The following is a 14854-nucleotide window of genomic DNA, read 5'->3' as shown; positions in this document are numbered from 1 at the left end:
TAAACCTGATATTTGACACCATAGGATGCACATACAGCAGGGTGCACTGCTGTTCCTTTAAAATATTGATCTCTATATATTATATATATAGGTTAACAGAAAGATGTGAAGGACATAGTTGAAGGGACACACCTTCACAGTACTAGTTCTCAGCTAAATTTACTGCAAACCAAAAATCGTGATATCCCAATTACTGCTGTGCAAAATTTTTAAAATATGCTCCTGTCCTTTTTATATTTAATTCTTGGTTATCAAATTAGTTCTTGTTTTTTTATTCTTTCATTGATTTGGGCATTGCCTGGCAAGGCCAGCATTTGTTGACCATCCCTAATTGCCCTTGAACTTGGCTTGCTAGGCCATTTCAGAGGGCACTTAAGAGTCAATCACATGTAGACTGGACTGGGTAAGGATGGCAGATTTCTTTCCCTAAAAGACATCAGTGAGCCAAATGGATTTTTATAACAATCTATGATAGTCTCAATAAGGTGACCATGAAACTAGTTTCATATTCCAGATTCCACCAGCTGTCATAGTGGGATTTTGTACCCAGGGTATTAGCCTGGGCTTCTGGATTCCTAGTTCAGTGACATTATCACTACACCACCATATTCCCAGTGCCAAATACACATTGGTTTCAATACAAAACATTTCAATACTGTTAAAGGAAGGTTGTTTTACTTGTACTGTACATCAGCTCTATATCTAAACCACTAACCAGTGGAGTTTATATGAGTGATGGGGATTGATTGATAAAAAAAACGACATGCAGTCCCAAGTATATAAATGTTGCTCCAAAATAATGAAGTAACTGGGGTCAATAATGAAAGAAAATTATGTCCCAAAATTAATACCTTACTTTGTTCGGTAATATTAAACCGGGGAGGGTGGATGGAGAATCAAGGCAAGTCATTCTATTCCTTTAACTAAGTGTGGAAGAAAAATGCAATTAATCTGAAGACAGGAGACCAGTGACTGTACTGCCATGTGCCTGGTACTGCAATGTATTTATGGCTGCATCAAGGAGCAGGAGACCAGAATCTCAATTTCATCTTCTGACTGTTAGACCGAGGATTCCCCTAGATAGAGCACTCCCACCAGAAGCAGCTGTGTCTGATCAGGGTCTGTCCTGTTTCAGATCTTAGGAATCTGCATATTATATATTTTGATGGAAATTTGTGGCAATGTCAATTCTGTATCTAACAAAAAATTAGTCTTCTGTGGCAGATGGAAGCAGTCTGCATCTGCGTGAGGGAGCAAATCCATACACTTCAAAGTAATTTTCTGACCCCTGTTTATGCAGATTACTCAACATGTATTCCAAATACCAAGATCATCTGCATTGTCATCCTATTGGGAGGGGTTGGAATGACACATTGTGACAGTGTTGCTTTATCCTACAGATCTAAAAAAATTGGATCTGGAAACCTGTGCTTTGTGCCTTTAACCCTCACTTTGATTGACAGCTTCAACTGATTGTGAATAATATTTTTGATCTTTCTAATCCAGGGTATTCCTTGTTTTTATAGAGTATTTCTACTTTGTCCAGCAGCTAAGGAGTCAGGGCTACTGGGGCACTGAATGACCAACCAGTCTCAACAAAAACTCTCAATCATAAACAGTTGTTACTTCAAAGACTTGCCAGAGATCTAAGAGACTAAGAGGGTGATTTTCCCAAAATACTTTAGCATTAAAGAACCTCCAAGGTGGCCAAGATGGGTCTTAAGCTGAAATGCTGGTTTAAAGCCCAAGTTTTGCACAAGACTCCTTGGTAAAGGATTTGAAGCTTTGACTAGAAATGGCCTCACTGAGAATTGTTGAGGGGCTGACTGCCACTTAAATTTCCTGCTAGCGTTAATTAATGAGACTGCATGACATTTTGGCGACTAGCACCTGACCCTACCCCCTCCAACCAATTGGGAGTAAACAAGTCATTACAGGCATTTTTCAGCCTTACTTTAAGGTATATTGTCCCTCAGTGTTTACTTGCTGCTGGAATTTGAAGAGGACTTTTGAAACACATTGGGAGACTTTCTGGAGCACATTGTCAAGATTTCAACATTCTACCAACATTTATTACAGAAATTATCTGAAGATTTCACTTATTTATTCATTCATTCATGGGATGTGGGCTTCGCTGGATGGGCCAGCATTTATTGCCCATCACTAGTTGCCCTTGAGAAGGTGGTGGTGAGCTGCCTTCTTGAACTGCTGCAGTCCATGTAGTGTAGGTACACCCACAGTGCTATTAGGAAGGGAGTTCCAGGATTTTGACCCAGCAACAGTGAAGGAATGGCAATATATTTCTAAGTCAGAATGGTGAGTGACTTGGAGGAGAACTTCTAGGTGGTGGCATGCCCATCTATCTGCTGCCCTTGTCCTTCTAGATGGTAGTGGTTGTGGAAGGAGCCTTGGTGAATTCCTGCAGTACCTCTTTAGATGGTACGTACTGCTGCTACTGTGCATCAGCGGTAGAGGGAGTGAACGTTTGTGGATGTGGTGCCAATCAAGTGGGCTGCTTTGTCCTGGATGGTGTCAAGCTTCTTGAATGTTGTGAGAGCTGCACTCATCCAGTCAAGTGGAGAGTATTCCAACACATTCCTGAACTGTGCCTTGCATATGGTGGACAGGCTTTGGGGAGTCAGGTGGTGAGTTACTTGTCGCATGATTCATAGCTTCTGACCTGCTCTTGTAGCCACAGTATTTATATGGCTAGTCCAATTCAGTTTCTGGTCAATGGTAACCCCCAGGATGTTGACAGTGGGGAATCCAGTGATGGTAATTCCATTGAACGTCAAGGGGCAATGGCTAGATTCTCTCTTGTTGAAGATGGTCATTGCCTGACACTTGTGTGATGCGAATGTTACTTGCCACTTGACAGCCTGGATATTGTCCAGGTCTTGCTGCATTCGGACATGGACTGCCTAGAAAGAGTAAGTGCTGCGCTACTCAACCTTATTGGATACCTTATAGAGTCACTAGGAGAAAGGGAGTGCTCGGTCGTTGGATCTTGCTAGGAATCCCCCTTGGTCTGCCGGAGGAATGGGAGGTAGAGATGAGGCCAGGCAGAGTAGCACCAGTTGCTGCAGGAGAGAGAGATAGGAAGGCAAGGCAGACCCCTTGCACCCCTCCCCACCACTGCAGGTAAAGGATATCCCTCCTCCTCTGGACCTCCAGTGTCACTTCCAAGAATGTGTGACTTGGTTCCTGAGCCATCCTGCAACATACTGCTGTGTGTCAGCCAGTGCACTCTATACCTTCAGTGGAACTAGGTGAGTGGAGTGCACATACACTGTTTCATGAAAATTACCTTTAATCATTGTCTGAGTACTAAATTTGCTGGGGTCTTTCAGCATCTCCAGACAAGTTCAAATTATGGTAATTAGCACATAGGACCAAAATTGCACGCTGAAACTAAACTTTCAGAGAAAAGTGTTTGATTAACACAGCAACCATTCAGTGTCTGAGTTCACCAAAATAATACCCTATAACTTTGCCTCTTGATTAACATTGTATATGTTGTCTGAGATATATGGTCTTTCAGAATGTTAGCTGTCAGTCAGAGGTGAAGAGCATAACAGTGACAACCTGCATATGTGCTCTTATGTACCTCAGTTGTAAAGGAATTAATTGTTCACCCTGCACTTGGCTATCCCAGATTACACATGTGGTGAAACTTAGGAATGAAAACTTGATTACGGGAGGTGACTTCTGCCCGGGAATAATGGAAAGTATCTGGAAAAAACCTGAATCATGACAGCAGCTTCAAGTGGAGACTGGGGCAAAATAAATGGGAGGATGCAATCAGACCATCTCAGTGCATCCTGGATGACTTATCCAGTAGCAAATCTCCATATTCAGGCTTAGCGCAATTTCTGGAGATAGCTTTAGAACCTGGTGTGTCAGTGAGGGGCTGAATGAACGTGGTGAATTTCTGTACAATGAGAAATGAGGTAGCTCAGCTGTAGCATGATTTCGCGAGACAGTCACCTGGAAATAAAACGCTGGGTGGTAATTTTAACCTACTTGTTTTTGGTGCTTAGTGGCAGGTGAGAGAGAATTTTTAAAAAAATCTCAAGCCTGACCCCCCTACCCACCTAATCCTGGGTTTAACTGAGGTGGAGCAGGGGTGTGCAGTCAACCCATTCTTGGAAGTTGGTTGGACATTTCAATATTATAATGAGGTTGGCAGCTTGGCATGTAACCTGCCTTACAATTTGAACAAAAACAAAAATACCTGGAAAAACTCAGCAGGTCTGACTCAGAGTCATACGGACTCGAAACGTTAACTGTGTTCCTCTCCGCAGAGGCTGCAGACCTGCTGAGTTTTTCCAGGTATTTTTGTTTTTGTTTTGGATTTCCAGTATCCGCAATTTTTTGCTTTTACAACTTTAACCTTGGCTGGCCTCTTTCCCAGACCTTGGGAAACCCAACAGCTCAAAGGAAGCGAGGACAGCTTCAGCACTGCTTGTGGACCATGAGGAGCATGAGTGCTTCCACCCAGCACTAGCTACCTTGTTCCCTCCCACTTCACACCCTCCTGACCCCATCCACTCATCCTACCGCCCCATAAATCAGGGATCTGACCTCCCTGTCAATACCAGGACATTATTTTTGTGGCAGTTTGTTTACTCAATAAAAAGCCTCTCCCTTTGTCTTTCCTTCATCTTTATGTGGATTTGACTGTGTAAGTAAGTAAGAGGTTGCTGTTGAGACTGCTGTTCTGCACCTAAAATGCAACACTGGGAATTGGCTGTGCTTGATGTTATTTGTTTACTGAAGTAATCTCAGATTAATGTAACAGATAACAGACGAATCCTACTTTGCCTGTGACATTTCCTGATGATTTCAGGCACTGCACCTTTTCCAACAGGGCCTGTCTCTCCTTTAACAGCTCATTCTGCCTTTGTAGTAGTTCCACCACCTGCTGTGCACTGGCCTGACTGTGCTGATCCAACTGTTGCAGTCTGCAAAGGATAAAACAATCAGAAAAAAACACTTCAGAAGAAAATCTCTGCTCTGTTAGTGTGAACTGATGTTTATTCGTATAGTTTTGATATTTATATCTAATTAATTCAACAGTCACAAGCAAAATGACGCACCATGAGGCTTGATATCAAGCTTAAACAGAACTATTCAATATCAGTGACGGCCATTCTTGTTCCTGTGGCCATTCCACTGTGACATGGCATTAGTTCACATTTCTATCAACTTCCCTTTTAATAGTGAGTTGTAACCCTTTAAGGGCTATGGCCTGACCAAATTTCGGACGCCTCAATGAAGTAAGCCACAATCCAAATGCTTTAGGTAAAATAAAAACAAAAAACTGCAGATGCTGGAAATCCAAAACAAAAACAGAATTACCTGGAAAAACTCAGCAGGTCTGGCAGCATCGGCGGAGAATAAAAGAGTTGACGTTTTGAGTCCTCATGACCCTTCAACAGAACCGATTTTTCTTTACAAGGAGAGGGGTGAAATATAAGCTGGTTTAAGGTTGGGGGGGTGGGGGGGTGAAGTGGAGGGGGTGGTGTGGTTGTAGGGACAAGCAAGCAGTGATAGGAGCAGACCATCAAAAGATGTCACAGACAAAAGAACAAAAGAACACAGGTGTTGAAGTTGGTGATATTATCTAAACGAATGTGCTAATTAAGAATGGATGGTAGGGCACACAAGGGGCACACACTCTAGTGGGGGTGGGGGGAGCATAAAAGATTTAAAAATAATGGAACTAGGTGGGAAAAGAAAAATCTATAAATTATTGGAAAAAAATGAAAGGAAGGGGGAAGAAACAGAAAGGGGGTGGAGATGGAGGAGGGAGCTCAAGACCTAAAGTTGTTGAATTCAATATTCAGTCTGGAAGGCTGTAAAGTGCCTGGTCAGAAGATGAGGTGCTGTTCCTCCAGTTTGCGTTGGGCTTCACTGGAACAATGCAGCAGGCCAAGGACAGACATGTGGGCAAGAGAGCAGGGTGGAGTGTTAAAATGGCAAGCGACAGGGAGGTTTGGGTCATTCTTGCGGACAGACCGCAGATGTTCCGCAAAGCGGTCGCCCAGTTTACGTTTGGTCTCTCCAATGTAGAGGAGACCACATTGGGAGCAACGAATGCAGTAGACTAAGTTGGGGGAAATGCAAGTGAAATGCTGCTTCACTTGAAAGGAGTGTTTGGGCCCTTGGATGGTGAGGAGAGAGGAAGTGAAGGGGCAGGTGTTACATCATTTGCGTGGGCATGGGGAGGTGCCATAGGTGGGGGTTGAGGAGTAGGGGGTGATGGAGGAGCGGACCAGGGTGTCCTGGAATGAACGATCCCTACGGAATGCCGACAGGGGGGGTGAAGGGAAGATGTGTTTGGTGGTGGCGTCATGCTGGAGTTAGCGGAAATGGCGGAGGATGATCCTTTGAATGCGGAGGCTGGTGGGGTGATAAGTGAGGACAAGGGGGACCCTAGCATGGTTCTGGGAAGGAGAGGAAGGTGCAAGGGCGGATGTGTGGGAGATTGGCTGGACATGGTTGAGGGCCCTGTCAACCACCATGGGTGGAAAATCTCGGTTAAGGAAGAAGGAGGACATGTCAGAGGAACTGTTTTTGAATGTAGCATCATCGGAACAGATGCAACGGAGGTGAAGGAACTGAGAGAATGGGATGAAGTCCTTACAGGAAGCGGGGTGTGAGAAGCTGTAGTCGAGGTAGCTGTGGGAGTCGGTAGGCTTGTAATGGATATTGGTGGACAGTCTATCACCAGAGATTGAGACAGAGAGGTCAAGGAAGGGAAGGGAAGTGTCAGAGATGGACCACGTGAAAATGATGGAGGGGTGGAGATTGGAAGCAAAATTAATAAATTTTTCCAAGTCCCGACGAGAGCATGAAGCAGCACCGAAGTAATCATTGATGTACCAGAGAAAGAGTTGTGGAAGGGGGCCAGAGTAGGACTGGAACAAGGAATGTTCCACATACCCTATAAAGAGACAGGCATAGCTGGGGCCCATGCGGGTACCTATAGCCTCACCTTTTATTTGGAGGAAGTGAGAGGAGTTGAAGGAGAAATTGTTAAGTGTGAGAACAAGTTCAGTCAGACGGAGGAGAGTAGTGGTGGATGGAGATTTTTCAGGCCTCTGTTCGAGGAAGAAGCTAAGGGCCCTCAGACGATCCCTAAGGAATGCCGACAGGGGGGGTGAAGGGAAGATGTGTTTGGTGGTGGCGTCATGCTGGAGTTGGCGGAAATGGCAGAGGATGATCCTTTGAAGGCGGAGGCTGGTGGGGTGATAAGTGAGGACAAGGGGGACCCTAGCACGGTTCTGGGAAGGAGAGGAAGGTGCGAGGGCGGATGTGTGGGAGATGGGCTGGACACGGTTGAGGGCCTAAGGGCCCATCCCTGGTGGGGGATGGAGGTGTAGAGGGATTGGACGTCCATGGTGAAGTGGAAGAGGAAGTAGAGTCAAGATAACGAGAAATGAGTTCCGTGGGGCAGGAGCAAGCTGACACGATCGGTGTACCGGGACAGTTCTGTTTGTGGATTTTGGGTAGGAGGTTGAGGCGGGCAGTCCGAGATTGGAGGGACTATCAGGTTGGAAGCTGTGGGAGGAAGATCCCCAGAGGAGATGAGGTCAGTGACAGTCCTGGAAACAATGGATTGATGTTTAGTGGTGGGGTCATGGTCCAGGGAGAGGTAGGAGGAAGTGTCTGCGAGTTGACGCTCAGCCTCCGCGAGGTAGAGGTCAGTGCGCCAGACAACAACAGCACCACCCTTGTCAGCGGGTTTGATGACAATGTCAGGGTTGGACCTGAGAGAACGGAGTGCAGTAAATTCAAAGAGAGAGAGATTAGAATGGGTGAGCGGAGCAGAGAAATTGAGACGACTAATGTCGCACTGACAGTTCTCTATGAAAAGATCAAGAGAAGGGAAGATTCCAGAGGGAGGGGTCCAGGTGGAGGGAGAATATTGGAGGTGGGTAAAAGGATCCGTTGAACGGGGAGAGGATCCCTGCCCAAAGAAGTGAGCCCGGAGACGAAGACGGGGGAAGAAGAGTTCAGCATCGTGCCGAGCCCGAAATTCATTGAGATGAGGGCATAAGGGTATGAAACTAAGTCCTTTGCTAAGCACTGAATGTTCAGCGTCGGAGAGGGGAAGGTCAGGGGGTATAGTGAATACACGGCTGGGATTGGAAGATGGGGTGGGGACGGAGGGACAGGCAGGGGTGGAGGGTCCTAGATGGGTGTTGGTGTCGATGAATTGTTGGAGCTTGCGTTCCTTAGCACTTGAGAGAAAGAGAAAAAATTCTTGTTGAGGTGTCGGATGAGATGAAGAATAAAATGAAACTGGGGGCACGCGCAGCTTTGAAAAAGGCTATGGCGATGCTGCTGGAGGGAGAGGTCGAGTGTGTTCATATGGCGGCGCATGGCACTGAGTGTGGATCTCAATGTGATGGGAACAGCAGTCCGAGAAACGTTTTATGTCCCAGAGATACCTGTAATCCTGGGTGGGTTTGAACCTGAGGGGTGGAATTTCAGTTGAAATCCATGCGGGGTAAGTCGGAGACGGAGACAGTCACTGAGAAAGGAGATATGGCTGTGAAAGCAGGCTTTTGTAAACACCTTGTCAAACACCAAGAGAGAAATGGAAAACAATGCAGGTGAGCAAGGCAAAAGGGAGATACAGAAATCTTGTCGTAGAGACGAACAGAACTTCTTCAAGGTAGGCATTTCTTGAAGAGCAGTGGCAGTCAATTAAACACAGAGATAAAATCAAAAAACTGCGGATGCTGGAAATCCAAAACATGTCCCTCCGGGACACCCTAGTCCACTCCTCCATCACCCCCTATTCCTCAACCCCCACCTAAGGCACCTCCCATGCCCACGCAAATGATGTAACACCTGCCCCTTCACTTCCTCTCTCCTCACCGTCCAAGGGCCCAAACACTCCTTTCAAGTGAAGCAGCATTTCACTTACATTTCCCCCAACTTAGTCTACTGTATTCGTTGCTCCCAATGCAGTCTCCTCTACATTGGAGAGACCAAACGTAAACTGGATGATCGCTTTGCAGAACACCTGCGGTCTGTCCGCAAGAATGACCCAAACCTCCCTGTCGCTTGCCATTTTAACACTCCACCCTGCTCTCTTGCCCACATGTCTGTCCTTGGCCTGCTGCATTGTTCCAGTGAAGCCCAACGCAAACTGGAGGAACAGCACCTCATCTTCTGACCAGGCACTTTACAGCCTTCCGGACTGAAAATTGAATTCAACAACTTTAGGTCTTGAGCTCCCTCCTCCATCCCCACCCCCTTTCTGTTTCTTCCCCCTTCTTTTTATTTTTTTCCAATAATTTATATAGATTTTTCTTTTCCCACCTATTTCCATTATTTTTAAATCTTTTATGCCCCCCCACCCCCACTAGAGCTATACCTTGAGTGCCCTACCATCCATTCTTAATTAGCACATTCGTTTAGATAATATCACCAACTTCAACACCTCTGTGTTCTTTTGTCTGTGACATCTTTTGATGATCTGCTCCTATCACTGCTTGCTTGTCCCTACAACCACACACACCCCCGCCACTTCTCTCTCCCTCCCCCTTAAACCAGCTTATATTTCACCCCTCTCCTTGTAAACAAAAATCGGTTCTGTTGAAGGGTCATGGGGACTCGAAATGTCAACTCTTTTCTTCTCCGGCGATGCTGCCAGACCTACTGAGTTTTTCCAGGTAATTCTGTTTTTGCTTTAGGTAAAATGTTGCATGTGACAGTACCTATTCAAAACAGGGGGAGAAAAGGATATCGACCAAGAATCCAGCAGGGCTGCTCCAAGTGCACCATACCACAGACACGTGCAGTTCCGATTAAAGTGGTGCTCACTTCTGCAAGTGTCCTTAGATTGTATGTGCATCTGATCCAGACATACCACTCTTTAGAGCTGTTAACTGAATCTGGTAGAGTCAAGTATCAAAGAGGCTTTGAACAGGTTAGTATAGAGAGCTCTTCACTTTAGCTTGAAAATATCAATATGGAGATGTCTAGCCAATAACTACAAAGCACATTGAGTAGGAATGTCTGTAGTTAGAGACTCAATGTTCTTTGATTTCCTTTCAGAAATAGCTACAGTCTCTAAAGGTTCAGATAACTGACCCACTTTACCCAAAACAGAGCGCTCTCCTTATGTACTTTCCATTTAGGAATCTTCAATTCTGCTCCTTTTTTCATTTATTACTAAGCAGATTTTTTTTTTAGCTTATGTTTTATCTAATATTACTGACAAACCTATTTGATTGTAGTTGTTCAATGATAACCAGTATGGCCAGCACCCACTAAACCACAAACATCAGTGCTTCAGGTTTGAACCCTGCAAGGAGAGCCAGACGATGCAGCCATCAGTAACTAGTGCTAACACAGTTTTGTAACTTAAATGAGTTCAATATCAATTTAAATTGGCCAGGACACCCTTGCGCATTCAGTTAAGCCTCGTCTGATCTTGGCTTTGTTTCAGGCCAACTGATTAAACTGCTAATTAATGTACAATTTTTTTGCTGTTTTAGTTCTGGCAAGTTAAGTCCATCTTCCTATAATTGATAGTTACAAATTGAAACTCAGTACATCCTTTCAGGAGGGATGTAACTCACATTCAGATATCATGTTTATATTAAAATCAGCATAGGAAGGTAAAATCTGCTGCTTGCTGTCACTGCTTTGCTTTTCCAGAATCTAAGGATTCTTGGAAGATTACTACCAGTGCATCCATGATCTCTGTAGCAACTTCCTTTTATATCCAAGGGTGTAACCCATGAGGTCCAGTGCTATGACTGATAAGATGACCACATGGGCACGCCATGTTGTCAGAGAATTCAAACATCTTAAAGTGACACACCTGTTCTCATGATCACCCAAAAAATCTTGTTCAATACAAGGCTAATCCTAGAACGTGTGGATGATTCCAGGAATGAAGGCAGACCATAATTTTCATTAGCAGCTCAGCTGTCATCCTCTAAACAAGTGCTTGCCTGAACTTGCAATTCCAATTTACTAAAATCACTTACTATTTATTCCTTTCAAAAGAATTCTAATCCAGATGTAGCAGCAAAGAGTAGAATTTCATCCAAGGAATAATGCTTTTCTTCCTTATTCATGTTTTCAATGTTCAACACTCTAATTATCGTCAATCCATTTTCCAGTTTCACATCAAGGCACGAATATGTTAGAAAACTGGTGTTTGTGGTTGTTTAATTTAGCTTCACTTGCAGAAAGAGTCATTAGATGAATTTCAGTACAAATTGGTTATTTTGCACAAGCAATCTGTAAGAAATCCTAATTAAAGCATAACATTTCTTGGCAAATTACTTACACATTTATCAGGACTCAGCTGGCTGAGTTCTGCTATCTACATGTGTTTCTTTTTGACTATTAAAAGAACACAAGCACATTCTTTGAGTCTATTATTTATTCAGCAGACTAATCATAGGAGGTGAGTGTACAACTATGTTCAAATTGTCCTTGTCACATTTCAAAGATTTATAAAAAATGTTATCTGTCATGACTGGAACCAGTAGACCACTTTGCTGAAGCTCTTCAACACCCACACTTACAGATTCAAGGTTGTTTGCCAAAGCAATCAATACAATCATGCTTACAAGCTGAGATTCACTGATAGACATCATGAATTCAATTTAAAATGGCAATATTTAAGAAAATAGGAACAGGAGGAAACCATTCAGCTCCTGAAGCCACAGAGAGCTTAGGAAGTAAATAGCAGACTTCAGGAAGGGGGCGAGTATTCCCATCCCTGATTACTATCCAAGGAACCCTATTGGAATTATATATTTATGGATGCTGGGTCTGGGCGGAATTGGGCTTGCCACATCCCATGGTCATTACTAACAAGAACCTCTCCAACCTGTGTCCCTTACCACCTAAATCTTCCTACCCCCTTCCAGTCCACTTCATTCCATGTCTGTCCCTGAAAAAAAGACAAGTCATTTGCAGGTGCTCTTTTCCATCTTCATTTGTCACAAGCTATGCACCTGCTTAACAATTTCCTTGTCTCCATTAAAACCTTTAACTCTCTTCTACACTCATCATTTCCCCTCAAATCCAAGGCACAGATGTCTCTGTATCTGGCACACAACTAGTTTAACCATCCAGCACTAAATCTGGCAGGACCACATCAAGTACTGTCAGATCTCCCTGTCATCTATAAAAACCACCCATGATCATTCTGGAAACCAAAGATAGCTCGTCTCCTTTACTATCAACCTTAACCACTCCTCCCCTGCCTCTTCTGCTCTCATTTCCAACAAGTGTGAGAAGCTCAGCGACTTTTTTCTCACCAGGATGAAACCATCTGTTCAGCTGATTTTGCTGCTTCCTTCCTTCTCTTTGATTAGAGAGACAAACCTCTCCACTGGCTCCCCTGTGCTTAGTCATGAACCTGCATCTTTCTCAGGTTCACACCCTCATTCCCTCTCAAATCCCATCTGATCTATGGTCAGAATTTTATGGTCCTCCATCTACCTGCCTCTGCATTTCTGTCTCTTCTTTTAAGTCCTCTTCTTTGACCAAGCTTTTGGTCACCCCTCCTAATAGAATGGTTACAGCAAAGAAGGATGCCATTCGGCTTTTCATGCCTGTGCTAGCTCTTCACTGGCCTACCCTGAGTCCTAATTTGTATGTTCATATGTCCACAAGAGCAACTCAGCTAGTCCCATGCCTCACCCTTTCCTAACCATTCATTGCGATTAAAGCTTTTCTTCATGTCACCTTTGTTTTTTTTAACCATTCGCCTTAAATTGGTGTCATCTGCTTCTTGTCTCTTCTGCCAATGGGAATAGTTTCTCCCTATCTACTCAGTCCAAATCGCTCATGATTTTGAACATCTCTATTAAATCTCTTCTCTAAAGAGAACAGCCCAGCTTCTCCAATATATCCACATAACTGAAGTCCCTCATCCCTGGAACCATTCCCGTAAATCTTTTCTGCACCTTATCTAATGCCTTCACATCCTTTCTAAAGTGTGGTGCTCAGAATTGGACACAACCGTCCGGTTGAAGCTGATCCAGTGTTTTACAAAGGTTTACCACAACTTCTTTGCTTTTGTACTCTATGCCTCTATTTATAAAACCCAGGATCCCAAGCAACTGAAATATTTTTCTACATTAGTCTTGCTATGCAAGTGGAAATTTTTGATGTTTTAATTTCAATTTACTAAAACCTCTTCCATTTATACAGAATTCTAATACAGATGTGGGAGCTGAGAGTTGAATTCTATTCAGGAATAATATTTGACCGACATCCTGTATGTGTCTATTATGTATTCAATGGGCTAGTTATGGAAGTGGAAACCTTGGCCAGTCTCCCTTACCTAAAACCAGTTGTACTGTTCCTACCACCATTGCAATAAGATCCGATAAATTAACACAGACCTGAGATCAAAACTCAAAAACTCAAAAATTAATTTGTTAAACTGGCTGAAACAGCAAAGGGACCCTAATTGTGATGCCCCAGGTAGTTGGATGGTCTGCCGGCGCTCACTAAGGAATACTGGCTACTTGGGCAGAGTACTGAAGAATGCCGGGCATCCCTCAATCTGTAACCCCAGCCACCCAGCAAGGAGTCATTAGCATCAGAGGATAGGGAAGAAATCTGGCACAAAAGAAGGCAAACACAACTATCATAACCTAAATAGAAAATCCAACTTTTCAAGCATTAGTTATACAGTTAGTTGTTAAGCGACTTTGTTATAAACCATAAAAATCATAGCCTATAGTGCTTTCACTTAACTTTGTTTCTCCATAATGCCCCCACCCACCCCCTAAAGTGTAAAAGTGAATACATGGTAAAGCAATGAAAAATAAACATGCGTTTTGAAAAATAAATCTATTTGGTTTGGTGCTAAGCAGCCAGGAAAGCTCGTTTTGCCTCGGAAAAGATGTTTTCTCTTTTCCAAATTTTAACAGCAAAACTTATGTTACACTTCACAAAGGTAAACTGTGTTGAAGGAAGAGGTAAAGGATGTAACAGTTAAACCTTGTGCTGTGACATTTGCTGTGTTCACACCACTTGGCTGGAAGGAGGCTCCATACCTCTCCAAACTAGGAGCTCATTTTAAAGACTAATTTTTAAAATCAGGCATTAGCAATATCTTTTTCAAACTTAATTATTAAATCTAATCAATTTACTCTGCAAACCAAAGCAGAGGAAAGTGTGTTATTCCCTTCTGATATGGATGTAATCTTCAGCCACAGCAAAACAGGAAGGTGTGTGTGTATATACATCTTAAAGTTATTAGCACAGGTCATAGAGGGTTAATCAGTTAGACACTTTCAATTTAATTATGCTTAACTTTAGTATTAAGTAAATTGTAATTAAGTGATTAAGGTTTACAACATACTGTTTAAAAGTGTGTAGCAATCATACAGAGAAGAAAATCCTTTGACACAAGTTTTTTGATAAAAGATCTTTCAATCATTTTTTAAAATCCAAACGCCACAAATGTATGCAGTCTCGTTTCTGTCAATTATCACGTGCTTTTTACAAAAACAGAACAATGGACATGCTTTTGATGCTGTGCCCTCCCAGAATTGTTGTGAACGCTGAAATCAACACAGTGCAAATAGGATGGAAAAAAGTCACTTATTACGTTTTAAGACCAGCAAGATTTTTTTTTAAATCTCCACTTTTATGTTTCTGTTTTCTTATATTACTTTGTAAATGTATCATTATTTAGCCTTCCTCAATCTTCGCATGTTTAAAGGTTGGCCCAGGACATGACCTCGGATGGTTCAAATTGGTGTAAGCAGCTGAACTGCTCCAGAATGTAAAAAAAATCACAGTCCCTACTTCTGATAGCTATCCAGTGACCCCTGCTGGAAAGTGCACG

At 43.3% G+C, this 14854-nt stretch overlaps 1 protein-coding gene across 5 annotated transcripts in view; it reads right to left on the bottom strand.

The window, feature by feature from the left end:
* Positions 1–14854, bottom strand: part of sdccag8 (SHH signaling and ciliogenesis regulator sdccag8) — a 414295-nt gene that overhangs the window by 14101 nt on the left and 385340 nt on the right. For 4 of the 5 annotated variants that reach the window (XR_005945612.1, XM_041209153.1, XM_041209171.1 and 1 more), the window contains one exon: positions 4820–4964. Coding sequence is in view for 3 of the 5 variants with exons in the window: in XM_041209153.1 (XP_041065087.1) it covers positions 4820–4964 (145 nt within the window). In the remaining 2 variants the exon portion in view is untranslated. The remainder of the gene's footprint in view (positions 1–4819; positions 4965–14854) is intronic. The other variant, XR_005945613.1, reaches the window with a different exon arrangement.

The sequence above is a fragment of the Carcharodon carcharias genome, chromosome 2 (genome assembly GCF_017639515.1).
Source record: "Carcharodon carcharias isolate sCarCar2 chromosome 2, sCarCar2.pri, whole genome shotgun sequence".
Lineage (NCBI taxonomy): Eukaryota > Metazoa > Chordata > Chondrichthyes > Lamniformes > Lamnidae > Carcharodon > Carcharodon carcharias.
The sequence above is the reverse complement of the archived record's forward strand: the minus strand, read 5'-3'. Positions and strand labels throughout refer to the sequence as shown.